This window comes from Athene cunicularia (genome assembly GCF_003259725.1).
Source record: "Athene cunicularia isolate RWA chromosome 11 unlocalized genomic scaffold, athCun1 chr11_part1, whole genome shotgun sequence".
In the NCBI taxonomy this organism is placed as follows: domain Eukaryota; kingdom Metazoa; phylum Chordata; class Aves; order Strigiformes; family Strigidae; genus Athene; species Athene cunicularia.
Genome location: NW_020799113.1, coordinates 7,468,447 through 7,482,677, shown reverse-complemented (window position 1 = coordinate 7,482,677; position 14,231 = coordinate 7,468,447). Strand labels below are relative to the sequence as shown.

Sequence of the window (14,231 nt, the reverse complement as noted above, 5' to 3'; positions counted from 1 at the left end):
TTGAGCTTGAGATTGGCCCAATAGACAAATGCATTCCATCTTGAAGTTTTGGAATAGCAAATCATGAGTGAAAAATGAAATAAAATGTTTGAGGTGCTATTTGCATATTAAGCCAACGGACTGAAGGGGTTTCAGTCGTATTGCTGTTAGACTCCTTGTAATTTTGCTAAAATATACTTTGTTGAACAGGAGATATCCAGAAGGTCTTGCATTAATTTGCTTTTGTTTTTGCTCTTTAGACAGTGCCTTGCTATAAACTAAAATCACACATTCCTGAGTGTAAACTGATCATGTTCCCAATGGAAATTTCAGGAATACTTGTGGCTACTTTCAAAATGTGGAAATCTATTTATATTTTTTCCACTTGTTTTTCTTCCTAGGTTTTGGCACTGATTGCATTCATCTGCATAGAGACCATCATGGAATGCTCCCCTTGCGAAGGCCTTTATTTCTTTGAGTTTGTGAGCTGTAGTGCATTGGTGGTTACTGGAGTTCTGTTGCTTATGTTCAGTCTAAACCTTCACACAAGAATACCGCAGATCAACTGGAATCTTACTGTAAGTTCATAGAAATCCTCCCTCTGTTAAAAATAACTGCAGTCTTTGAACTTTACTTTCTACTGTTGCTTGAGATTGTCTATGAGTGTTCTTTATGTTGGGTAATGTATACATTTTACTTACATTTATTTTGAATACTAACTGCAGAATGAGCTTTATAAACTACATTAAATATAACTAAAATTGTCTTCTGGTAGATTCTCTTTGGAAGGAAGAAATTCCTGCTAATGCCAGCAATTACTGTTTGTGGCTAAAGTGGATAAAAATGCAGCCTGTAGTTATTTAACTTTGACAGATGCTGTATTTATGGTAGCCTGTTGTTCTTTCTTAAGCTGTTTTTTTTTATATTAGGACAGTTGTGCTATGTATTTTTTTCTTACACATATTAATACAATCATCGGGTACTGGTGTAAAAATTATGTGCTTTCTGTGAAAATTAGGTGTTTTGAATTGCTTACATAACTATTAAACTTTGACTGGCAATGCTTAATGGGTTCTCAAATATGAGGAGTTTTAGGAAGAGAACTGCTGGCAGTGCACATTCCTTTTGTAAAAGTCTCTATTTCCATGCTGTATTATGAGTTAAACTTTCAGATTGGGTTGCATAAACACAGGTCACAAAATCAACATGTTAAGTCACTCCAGCAAAAGATCTGTCAGCTTCAAGGACAATATTTATATCAACTTCTTTGGACGGTACTGATACATATGTGCCTCTGTTCTGTTTTGGTTTATAACAGTAATTTTGTAAGTGCTGTTGGAGACCAGTCCCAGAGGTTTTTAGACTTCTGTGTGATTTTTAAAATTAGTTTTTAATGGAATTTATTAAAGTTGCAATTTGCACATTTGCAGTAACTGTTTATAAGCCTAAATGATTTGTCTACAATGAGACTGGAATGTGGAATTAGAAGAGCCTTTGTACCCTGGGAATGCATGATCTATTGAGGAACTCTTCCTGTGAGTACTTGGTAGATGGATTAGATGGACTGAGAACTGTGACTGGTAGGTGAGGGAGATACTGGTGGCTTGCAGAACAAAACTGGTGGAACCACTGCAGGGTTTCTGCATTGTCTTGCCTTTGCTCCATCTGTCTCTCTCCTGCCAGCATTGTCACCACTTACCTTTGTGGCAAGCTGAAAAGCAGCGGCTGCAGAGAGGACGTTCCTGTTTCTGTGGCCAGCTTGGTTGTTTAATGAGCGTCACAGCAGCCTCACATCTGATAAAAACAATTGAAGACCATCTTTTTATACCATGCAGTTCTGTATGTTCTACTAGGATGTACAAGAGCATGCTAACAAGTGTGTGTAAGTGCATCAGTGTCACACCGAATACATGGTGGTTTTGCTGGTGTGATGCGAGTGGTTTTACAATGAATACTAGATCTAGCTTATGTTCAAAGTAAGTTTGTCCAGGGCTTTTTGTTAAGAGACTACAGAGTGGTATGCACGATGTCTGTGACTGAGCTGGAGTTGTATCTCTGGAAGAGTCAGTTTAATGACTTTGCAGACCCTTGTTTTTGTATGTCTGTTCTTTTTGTTCTGTTGCTGAGTCCTGTGGCATGCTTTTACTGCCTACCAGAACACTTGGACGGTATGTTGAACATATGTAAATACAGAAACCTCAATGTAGCTCTTTGCCTTTCCCCCCGTACAATGTGGTAGATATCAGTGTGTAACTGGTAGGTCCTTTCAGCCACTCTGACTTCTTACAGTATTTGAGTGACAAGAATTGTTGCTTTGAGTGTAACGTTACTTGTCTGTGCATAGCACTCTGTTAGAGATCTTCAGAGAAGAGAGGACTTAAAAATCCAACCAGTTGTGGTGTGGGTTTTTTGTTTGGTTTTGGTTTGGTGTTTTTTTATCTTTTTAAAAGAGTATTCTAGTTTTTAGGGCAATGGTGACACTCTGAATCTCCCACCTAAACAGCATGGAGCAACATGACATGATCAGCCTTCAACCTGAAGGGCAAATGGAATACACTGCAAAAGCTTTTGCTTTAGTTCATATTGCGAGATCAACAGAACCAGAAGTAAATTGTCATGATCTCACAAGTCTCATTTTTTTTAGTTATGTACTGGAGATGAAATGCTTCTTCTGTCATTATACCAAAGATCTCTAACAGAAGTGAGAGCTGGAAGCTTCTGTTTTCCATTAACTGATTTCCATACTTCTTCCTGGTATTGCTTTCTGATTTTAACAATCAGTAGTCTGATAGACCATTGCTCTGAGAGGAGTGTTGGAGTATCTGTTATTCAGATAGCTGTAGTCTGCTGTTGCATGTACAGAGTGTGAGACTGAAGGCTGCCGACAGAACACCGATGGGGAGATCATTTTGGCAAATTTAAGAAATCTAAGAGTGTAGAGTTGTGGCTGAATGTTTTTTTTGGCTCATTTATTCTGGCATTTTATTCTTTACAATTTAGTTATCTATTCATAGATTATTTGCCTCTTTCAGTATTTAGTACTTGTGTGTTTTGATGGTTATTTTGATAATTTTGCAGCCTCTGTATATGACACAGGTGTCACAGGAGTTGCTTTTATGAACAAGACTTTCACACTGCTGAATGCTTTAGGAGGAAGTCGTTCCTGCTTATGTATAAATTCATTAATAAATATGTTTTAAAGAAAAAGTATGACTTTATAATGGGTATTGCCCTTGTGAGAAGTCTCAAATTTTGCTTTTAGAAGCTGTGTGAGAAGAAGAGGCTGTTACAGTGCTTGGAAGAATTTAATAGTCTTAAATGTAGGAAGAAGTCTTTCTTTAAACACAGCACAAACTTCCTAGGAATCATTTGAAACTATTTGTTTTTAAAGGATCCTACATATTAGAAATACCAGGCCATCAGCTGCTATTGTCCAACATAGGATTGTTTCCTTTAGTACTTGATTAAAATTAGTCTTCTTGCTAATGTGTTGTGGATATTGTCTGATGTCCACTATTCCTGCTTGGAACGAAAATGTGGATTAATATATACTAGCATCTAAAAGATATACAAATTTACTAATATTTTTAAAATATATATTTGTAGCCATTTGGGAAAAGAGCACTGTTTTGATCCTAATTAGAGACTTGCCAATTTCATGTTTTCCTGAGGTAAACATGAAAGAAACATGGAGATGGTGAGGCCAGAAAAAAATCTTACTTGGGTGTGTTGGAAAGAGGCAAGTCTGTTACAGTAAGATGAAAGAACAGTCACTTGTCTGTGTTGTGCAGCACTATCAATATTATGCAAAAATGCAAAAGCTGGGGAATCTGTCAGTGGAAATTTCCATTTCCTTTATATTTCACAGCTCAAAGGGAGCCTGTCCTGCAAGGAGACTAGCAAGTGGTGTAGGGGAAAGAAGAGCACACTGCAGCAGAGATTCCTGCTTAACTGATGAGCTCCTGCTTTGAAATATTTAAGAGTTAACTGATAACTGAATGTTTGCTATAATTTTGTGTTTGGCTATTTTTACTTTTTTATTTTTTAAACTCATTATTTAAATCTCATGGTATCTACAGGCAGAACTTAAGATCTTGCAGCCAAACTGTGTGCATGACATGGCCCTCTAGAAGCAGGGACTGGGTAGGAGAGTAACAGAAGTGTTTGCAGTAACTTTGGTGTTCCGGTGAATTTGCATGTGGTTTGCCAGGCTTTCTGACAATTACTGCCACAGCAGAGTGGATCCACTGTAATGCTGCAGTACCTTTTTTCAGGGCTGACAACTGAGCTGTCTTGGGCAGGGGGAGAAGTGATGGCAAACAGCTGAGAATACTGGAATTTGACAGTATTTCTTGGATGAGAGTTTGTATGGTGAGAGAAATACGAGTCATTACAGATGTAAATCATTGCCTAATCAGCCAGTAGAATGGACTGTTTTATGTTTCTCTGTGGGGAAAAAAATCCTGCAATAGATTATGACCATTGCTTTTTAAAAAAAAAATTTTTTTTGGAAACATCCACTGGAGCTCTGGTAGTGTATTGTGTGTGTGTGTGCAGTTCTGAATGCAGAGTTTTTCAGCTTAGAGCTGCCTCAGAGATGAGGCACAGAACTGAGCACAACACAAACTTCCACCCGGTTTATAAGCCTGGACTCAGTCCCAGGGAAGCACTGCTTCAGGGAGGAAACATAAGGAATCAGGTGTGTCTCTTAGAAGACACAGATCAGTAGTTGTATTTTGTGCTGCCTGAAAACTTATTTCATCATCTTTGCAGGGTCGGGGTTTTTCAGTTGTTGCAGCGATGAAACTTTGTGTGCAAGCAACTGACACTTGAAGTTGTTGGCTGAAAATTTGAAGCAGTGCCAAAATGACAAACTGTCTTACAGGAGCCTTGGCTCTGAAGAGTGTAATTACAAAGCTGTAGTTCAAGAACCTTCACAGGGAAGTCTTGATTGTTTTAATTTAATTTTTCCCCCCTTCTGTTTTGAAGAAACATCTTGGTTTTCTGTGGCTTGCTTAGCTGTTGAATGAGAAATTAAGTAAGTTATCCTTCACTTTTATGTTTGCTGCTGTCAAAATAGCAATACCTATTAAGGCTAAAAGTAAATATAAATTAAAAATAGAATTAATTTCCTCTGAGTTAGTGCTCTTTGCGGACAGATCTTGTTTGGTGCAGCGTGGTGTAAACAATGTATTGTTCTGTAACAAATACAAGCACAAGTTCTAAATACAAGAAATATTACATGGTTTGGTAGTTATTATGGTAATGTCTGTTGCTTTGTGACAAGTAACTGCTGGTCCTGTCTCTGTGCAGGACTGGTTATTGGAAAAACATGCAGGGAAAGCAGTGAGGAGCAGCTAAGAAAGAACTGAGACGGTAATAGGCAGGTGATCTTCGAGAAATGAAATGGGGATTGTAGAAGCATTCATTCAGGAACATGTTTGGGCATTTACAGCAGAGTTACTACATCTAACAGAGCTTGTATTCCAACTCAAAAATAGTTAGAAATAAGATTGAAGTCATATGAATCTTGGTTTTGAGGTCACTTCACAGAATTGTAGAATGGTTTGGATTGGAAAGGACCTTAAAGACCATCCAGCTCCAACCCCCTGCCCTGGGCAGGGACACCTTCCACCAGCCCAGGTTGCCCAAAGCCCCGTCCAGCCTGGCCTTGAACCCTGCCAGGGAGGGGGCAGCCACAGCTGCTCTGGGAAACCTCTGCCAGTGTCTCACCGCCTGCACAGGAAAGGATTTCTTCTTTGGATCTAATCTGAATCTTCCCTCTTTCAGTTTAAAACTGCTACCCATCATTTTATCCCTACACTCCCTGACCAAGAGTCCCTCCCCACCTTTCCTGCAGCCCCTTTCAGCCCTGGGAGGCCGCTCTAAGGTCTCCCCGGAGCTTCTCTTCTCCAGGCTGAACACCCCCAACTCTCTCAGCCTGTCCTCACAGGGGAGCTGCTCCAGCCCCTGAGCATCTTCGTGGCTTCCTCTGGACCCGCTCGAGCAGGTCCATCTCCTTCTGTTGGTGCCTCCAGAGCTGGACACAGCACTGCAGGGGGGGTCTGATGAGAGTGGAGTAGAGGGGGAGAATCCCCTCCCTCGCCCTGCTGCCCACACTGCTCTTGCTGCAGCCCAGGACACGGTTGGCTTTCTGGGCTGTGAGCACACATTGCTGGCTCACAGTCAGTTTTCCATCCACTCATACCCCCAGGTCCTTCTCCTTGGGGCTGCTCTCAATCCACTCCTCGCCCAGCCTGGCTTTGTGCTGGGGATTGCCCCGACCCATGTGCAGGACCTTGCACTTGGCCTTGTTGAACCCCATGAGGTTTGCACAGACCCACCTCTCCAGCCTGTCCAGGTCCCTCTGGGTGCCACATCCCTTCCCTCCAGCATATCCACCACCCAGCTTGGTGTCGTTGGTGAACTTGCTGAGGGTGCCTCGATCCCACTGCCCATGTTGCCATCAGAGATGTGAAACAGCACTGGTCCCAACACTGAGCCCTGAGGAATGCCACCTCTTCCATTTCTTCAAAATTGTAGCTTGTTCCTGAGCTTTTGGAGTGCCAAGTAAGGTTTTTGAAAGTCATTCGTGTTAATTCAGGGTTTTTTACATACTTTGCTTGAGATGCTAGAAATAAGAACTGATTTCCAGCAAGTGCTGGACACCTGGGGCTGGATCACGGTGCCTGAACAGGAGCACCTGCAGATGAATGCTAGAGACCTTGGGGGTTGCTGTGTGTGACGTGAGACCCACGGGGACCTTCAGCCCTGCGCAGGGGCCAGGCAGCATAGTCCATGCTGTGAGATGGACACTAAGGTCTCTGCACAGCATGAATCCAGCCTTCTGGGTCACTAACATATTTCAGAAACCATTGTCATGGACTGTTTTATTAACGGGAAGCAGTGCTTATGTGAACCTTGGAGTAGCAGAATCTAGTCTCTGAATAAAGGCTCCTGTACCTATATAATCCTAAAAAAATGTGAAGAGATGGGAATTAATGCTCATGCAGTTAATTTGGTTCTTTCTACCCAGGACTTACTCTTGCTTGAGAAACCATGTTTCCATTTTTAATTGGGCTGCAAATTACTCATAAAGTTTTTAATAATACAATTATAGAGTAAAATTTGGGAGTTTGACCAGAAGTGCTCGGTTTAGATGACTGATATGTTTGTAAACTTCAAATTGATAATTTCATATAGAAACAAGGGGAAAACTTCCCAAACAAAAAAAAAAAAAAAAAAAAAAAAAATTAAAAGGCTAAAAACTCAATAACCACACTTCCCCTCCCTTCCCCTGCTAACTGAAAAACAAACCACCAAAACCCAAACAGAGCTAAGAGGAAACGTTACTTTGATCTCTATATTTTGTGGAAAATAACCTGGGCAGCAGCAGGCCACTAACTTCTGTTACCTTTTGTGACAAAGTCAAGCTGTTGATATATGTAGGCTTCTCTTACAAGTTACCTTAATTTAGCTACTTTAAACTCCACCTAATGTAAGCTCTTGGATTTCAGAAAGCAAATGACAAAAGCAACCACCAGTTTAAATGTCATATTTTTGTTTATACAAATTACAATTGCAATATGGCATTGTCTCTCTTTTAAATAGTACCTGATCACTTGTGCAGTCTCTTACTCCACAGGATAAAAAGGCAGAGCATGTATTTTGAATGTCTCTCAAAAGTTTGCCTGTGTGAGGTCATGGAGAGTGATGGATAAAGGCACATGGATATTAATGATGCCTGTGAGTGTCGGAACCAGCTCCTGGTAATGTACCAAACTGGAGCACTAACCAGAAGTCTGTGAAGCTGGTGTGCCTTGCAGCTTTCAGGAGTTTTCAGGTCTGTTAACAGACCTCCCATCCATAGAACCAGTTCAGCTTTTCCATCCTCATTAATCCAGGAATGATACCTGCCCAGACTCTTAAAAACAAAAGACTGTAGGATGCTGTCCACTTTTCTATTCTAGGGTTTCCCACCTTTACAGCAGAATGAGAACAAAAGCCTCATCCTTTTTTAGTATAAAATGCTGTCTTGGCATAAACCCATCTTTATCCACAAGCTGAGATGCCTCCTCTGCCTTACTCTTCTTCGGCAGGGGACAGATAACTGGTGATGGCAGTAGCAGATATATGTCCTTGGATACTCTCTTTTGGACTAATAGGACCACTGGTGACTGAACAGAATGACTGGCAAAGGACTAGCAAGTGACCAGAAGTCAGTCTGTCATTTTAAATCGTTTGGAAAGGAGAGAGGGAGCAGCAGCAGTCTAAAGTGGATTTGATTCAGCTCATAGATTTTATTCTCTGTTATGGATGGCAGCTTTGTACAGTATTTCATGGCACAGCATACTGTCTCATGAGGTTGCTGTAATTTCAGCAGGAATTCTTCTATCTGTGTGATGTGGTTTTTACTTTGTCTATAAATATAATAGCAAGAACTTCAGCTACATCATGGCCAGATTTGAAACGGCTCATATTTTTTCAATTAGTTTATTCTTTTTATTGTCACGATTATTCATTTTCTCTTACGTGGAAAAACGCTGCATTATTTTAGGGAGTGTCCTTTACTTCTTGAATTCCTACTGTAGTTCATTCTCTTCTGTTTTAGTTCTGACTTTATCCAAAATGGTTGTATTTTTTATTTTCTTGGTTTTCTGCTCTAAGTAGTAAATACCAAGTTTTGGGTTTAAAAACCTTCACTGATCTTTTAATCTATGATGTTATCATTGTATATCTGTGTGAGAGTGCTATTCATAAGTGTCATTGTTCCTTAAGCCTCAAATAATCTGATCTGTGGATATGAAAGATTGTGTTAGTTTTAAGAAACCAGCCTTATTGTATGAATGTGAATCGATTATTAATTTCATTAAAAGGTTTTGACCTAAACAGGGTAAATGGAGAAATGAATAAATTGGAGCCTCAAGATGGCATCAGTTCTTTAGATTTGACTTGTTGGATTCTTTGCAAAGAAAAATTTGATATGCTTTGTAAGGAGTACAATAAAATAAAATGTCAGTGATGATGACAAAGTTTCTGACATACTTATATCTTTGGTTTCCTGGAAAAATAATGACAAAGGCACCACCAGTCTAATTTCAGCAGTATTTCGTGTTCTGCAGTGTCTCAAAGTTCTTACAAGAAGCTCCCAAGTCAATTTGTGGCATGGAGATAGATGATAGTGTCTGTCATGTTGTGGGTAGGTCTGTCTTGCTTACATGATTGTCCTTTGGCAAGGTGATCAAGCTGACAGATTCAAAAAGTAAGATGTCAGCAGAATTAATTAATAAGCACATCTGAGCCCATAAATCATAGAGCATTATGTGTTATCCACTTAGTCTTTATGGATGGTGCTAAGGGTGTGCAAAATGCGTGTCTGAAAAAACATAATCTGGATTACAAGAAGTGAAAAGGTCCAATATTAAGCACATCTTTGGTTGTTCTGATGGTTAGCTCCCTTACAGTTAAAACTTACTTCGTTTTGAATATGACTTTCGTATTAACTTTGCAGCTGTTAATTTTGTTACACTATTAATTTTGGTGCCCTATTCTATGTTAAACTTCTAAAACAGCTAGTATTTTTTAATTATTTGAACACTGGAGTCTTTATGTACACAGTTCAATCTTTTTAATATTCAAAGCAGTTTAGGTTCTCTGATTCATGCTGTGATAAATTTTCTCCTCCTTTCAAATAACTCCTCTTCTCTGTACCCTGACTAATTTTTCAACATACTTTAAAAAATGTGGATACTGGAACAAGATGCAGCGTTCCAGTGTCCTTGCAAAGGTAAGATTACCACCTTACATCTATTGTGTCCGTATATCCAAAAGAATGTTTTTTTTTTTTTTTTTTTTTTTTTTTTGTTATGGCATCACATCTTGAGATGCATACCTACTGTAATTACAAAGTTCTTCAGAGTTATTGCTTCTAGGATTTTGTCTCCATTCTGTAGATCCTTCCTGTAGGTGGCAAATGTACTCTGGTAGTAAAATACACAACTTGGTCTTGGGTTGAACTCAAAAAATTAAAAAAAAAATAATTATTCAAGAACATAGCTGCCCTCCTCAGTATTTAGTTTCAGCATTCTTGGTGACGTACATATGTTTACTCTAGAGACTTGATGAAAATGTTGAATACTGCTGAGTCTGTTATCTGTTGTCATATATAGTGAGACTTCCCCTCTAGTGACAAAAGGTTTGTGCAAGTGAGAACCACAGCTCTTGTTGGCTTCCCCAGCACAGTTAGAGCTGCTGCACTCAAAGTTGGAGAGGAGGATACTCTGAGAAATTGTGAAATGGCATTTGTTTTCTAATATCTCTATTGCTTAACTTTATCTCTGCAAAGCAAGAGGTTATATAATTAAAACTGCAATAACTGTTTAATTCCAATTTGTTTGATGCCCTAAGTACCAGATAACATCTACCTCAGTAGGCTTGAACAGAGAGAAGAAGTATCTCTCTAGTTATACACTGGCAGATAAAAAGATGGTAGGAGTTCCACAATTTGCTTTTGTTTCCTTACTATTTGGTAAAACAGTTTGGGTCTTACTGGGTTTATGAAATCTGAACGTGTGGGTGGAAATGGCAGTGAGCAATGGAAGCCTCTCGGATTTCTTGGGAAAGTCCTCCTTTTAGATGAGGATCAGGCCAAAGTGCTACATCATACAGTTTATCCCAAGGTATGTTTAATTTTCATAACCAGCTGTCGCTGAGTCAGTACCCTCAAAATAGTATCCCCTGTGAAAAACACAGCACAAGAAACTTTCAGATTTTACAGTTACCTTCTAAAGTATTCTACAATCATGGCTAGAAAAACAGATGTTTTGGGGGTGGCTGGATGACAATGGTCTTTTCAGAGTATTTGTGCTATATAGCTGGAACATAATCATGGGATTCATATCCAGGGAATATGTTTGTATCTTCAGTTTTCTAAGCCTGACTTCTTAGAGCACTTCACAAGATGCACTTTGGGGAAAAATGAAATAAAATTTAAAAAAATACTCTACTCGCAGTAAGCGGAGGAGCAGGAACAGGAAGTGAGCCTGGCTCAAATGTGAGAGGAGTCAAGTAGAACAAATGTGTCCTTGAATGCTAATGAAAGAGTGGTGATGGGACTTTTTAATGGTGGGAGTTGGCACGTTGAGTAGGTTTTTGTTGTTTGGTGTTTTTTTTCCCTTTAACTCAAAACTGTAAGTTGCACAGCAAACTTGTATACAGGTTTTCTTTCCATCCCTTTTGGCTTTGATAGTGTTCACCTCTCACTGATTTCACACTCGTTCGGGATACTTGTGCTGAGCTGCCATTCCCTGATGCCTCCACAGCTTTCTTACCCCTGACTTTACCTGGTCATTTGGTTATCGTGATAGTCTGTTATTTCATACATATCTGTAGTGTAAGTATAGTGCAGTGCACATGTGTATGAAATGTTTTTAAAATTATAAAAGATGTCTCAGGTAATGTAGTGAACAGCTGGTCCCTAATGAATCTAGCACTTTGTTTCTTCTATTATTTTAAAGTCCCAACTCTTTAATTTTTTTTTTCTTAAGCCTGATCAGATAGTCTTGTATTGGCATAATTATTCTTGTGCTAATAGCTGCCATTCAGAATTGTTACTTACGTCCCAATGGTATTTTAATGACCCTGCTTTATATAAGGTATAGCAACATAATTATCTGAACAGGTGAATGACATGAAGCATATGTATAACTGAATTGCATATTGCCTGTCATTTTTCTGTGCTTGGAGCAAAACAAGAATTTTCCCTGAACACAGGTGCCCCTGGGGTGTTGCTGTGTATATGTTCTAAAATGTCTGCTTAAAACAACAAATTTATGCAAGAAATATGTAAAAATCTGTGTATTCTGAGAATATGGGCAGCTGTAACTCATAGAAATAGCACAGGACATGCTGTTTTCTACAGTGAAGGCTTCAAAGAATTCTGTAGTGCGTGGAGTGCTGTTGTGATGTGAAAGAGAACAAGGGGTTCCTGGAGAGCTAAAGTTTGATGTACAGGTTACTTCAGCATCAGCTGAGGTAGAACAGTTTTACTTATTGTTTATGCTGACAGTAGTTTTCTAATAAACCCAGTAGAAATTGAGGTAACGCATCCAGAATCTGCACTGGTGCTTTATGCGTACATGCTGTTTGACTTCAGTTCACAGACTAAAGCACCCACATGCTACATTTCCTGTGTCTTTGCCACCTTTTGTGTAAGTGATAAGCTGCATAGAAAGTGGGAAAGTATTGCTGTAGTTCTTGTTCTAACCTTCTGTTTCATCACTTCTAATAATAGCAAGCAAAGAATCATTGTTTAGTAATGCTAATAAATTTATTTTTTTAGGATCTGGTCAACACTGGACTCAGCACTTTCTTCTTTTTCATTGCCTCTGTAGTACTTGCTGCTTTAAACCATAAAACTGGAGCAGAAATTGCTGCTGTGGTAAGAATATGAACTTCTTTATATATGACTCTTATCTTCTATTAAAACTAATAATGACTTTTCCTTTGTGTTCATTGAATGGAACTGTTGCTTTGCCATCACAATTTACTTCTGATTTTACAGTTGGCTATAAGCTAGTTGTGATTGAAAAAGTATGGGCATCCTTTGAGTTGTTTGTCTTCAGGCAAGAAAAACAGAAAAATGACTTGCAGAGAACACTTCAATAGTTGCCTTGCTTTTTCCTCTATAGCTAGCTTAGATGATACTGCTCTATAGTGCAAGCTTACAAAAAAGATAGAGCCAAAAATTCACAAGAAAGAGGAGCTACTTACACATAATTTACTGAATTCTTCTTGCTTGCTACAGATAATTTTTGTTCTGTGGAGTGAGTATAGTAGTGCTTCAAGATTTTAAATCCAGAACAGTAAGGTCACGCTAATAAATTTTGTGCTTGAGTTGGCAACTTCTCTTTTTTCGTCTTTCAAACCTGGTATTGGAAATCACACAGCAGTTCTGCAGAAGCGTGTAGGAAAAACTGCAGATTAGCTCCTTCTCCAGGCTGATGGTCCGGCCTGTTCGTCTGTTCTCTTGTCATTCATTCACTGGTATGTGCACCCTGAGGAATGAACTGTTGGATGAGGAGCTCTAGTCTTCTTTACAAGAGGTTCTTCCATTAAAGTTGCATTGCAGGATTTAATTGTCATGTTTTTTAGACAGAGAACTTTGTTTTCTGGGATCATTGATCTTAGTCACTTTTGCAGATTCTCTAGTCCATTGAAGAAGAAAAACATGAATTTCATGGGCCGTGATGATTTGTCAGTGCAAATAAAGTAGAAAAATAAGCTTCTGAGGAATTTGTTGTGAAACTAGTATTGTTCTTGTTTTCAAAAACTGTCTTTGACAATTCTTTCTACTTCTTATAGATATTTGGTTTCTTGGCAATGGCAGTGTATGCTGTGAACACATACTTAGCTATTAAAAAGTGGCGAATGAACAGCAGACAACAAAATAGTCGGCAGACCAGTGATTACATACGTGCTCGGACAGAATCCAGAGAAGTAGAGCATCGCCCTGAGATTCAGCGTCTGGATGCATGAAGCGACATTCAAATGGGACTGCAAAGGGAAAAGAAGTAGTGCTTAACTCCCCCATGGAATAAAGCGTTTTTGTTTAAGGAAGAAAAGGAAGATCAAATGGTGGCAAAGAATGCTCAGCCCTGCATATGTGCAGAGATGCATTGAGTCAGAAGCTGTTGTCATGAAGGCAGTAAATGTTGGTCATTAAAAAACAAGATCTGTTTAAGATGTCCACATATATATACACATATATTATATAGCTTATATAATATATTATATATATATGTTTTGAAGTATGTTATTGTTTTGGATAAACTGCACGGTACGTTCCTTCCTCTCCCAAGTGCAAGCTCTGGCACTGTTTCTTTATCTATTGTAGACAAGACTAGCACGATATTGGTTGATTAATATAGGAAAGAAATCCACCAAATGTAAATTTAACAAATGCAAAAAGGAAGGAAGGGGCAAATAGCAATAACTTTAGCCATCTATTGTGTCGAACAAACCCTCTGTGTACAACCTCATGCAGCCTCAGCAGTGCAGCTCAATTCTTATCTGCAGGATCTCCTGCAGTTTCACAGTTGGTGCACTTAGCTGTAATGGACAACCATTTCACATTTTTTGTTTCACGGATAGTGTTGAGGTAGTTACCCTGTGGGTTACTCTGAAATTGCCATATTGAGTTCATGCATGGCCTTGGCCAGGTCTGAACTTGTGCAAAGTTAGCATGTCAACCT

The 14,231-nt window shown here is 39.1% G+C and overlaps 1 protein-coding gene across 1 annotated transcript; it reads left to right on the top strand.

Moving 5' to 3' along the window:
• Positions 1–385: 385 nt before the first annotated feature.
• On the top strand, positions 386–14,231 carry CMTM4 (CKLF like MARVEL transmembrane domain containing 4). Its single transcript, XM_026856669.1, has 3 exons — positions 386–557; positions 12,320–12,418; positions 13,342–14,231. The coding sequence occupies exons 1-3, from the start codon at positions 420–422 to the stop codon at positions 13,513–13,515; spliced, it is 411 nt and encodes a 136-aa protein (XP_026712470.1). The 5' UTR covers positions 386–419; the 3' UTR covers positions 13,516–14,231.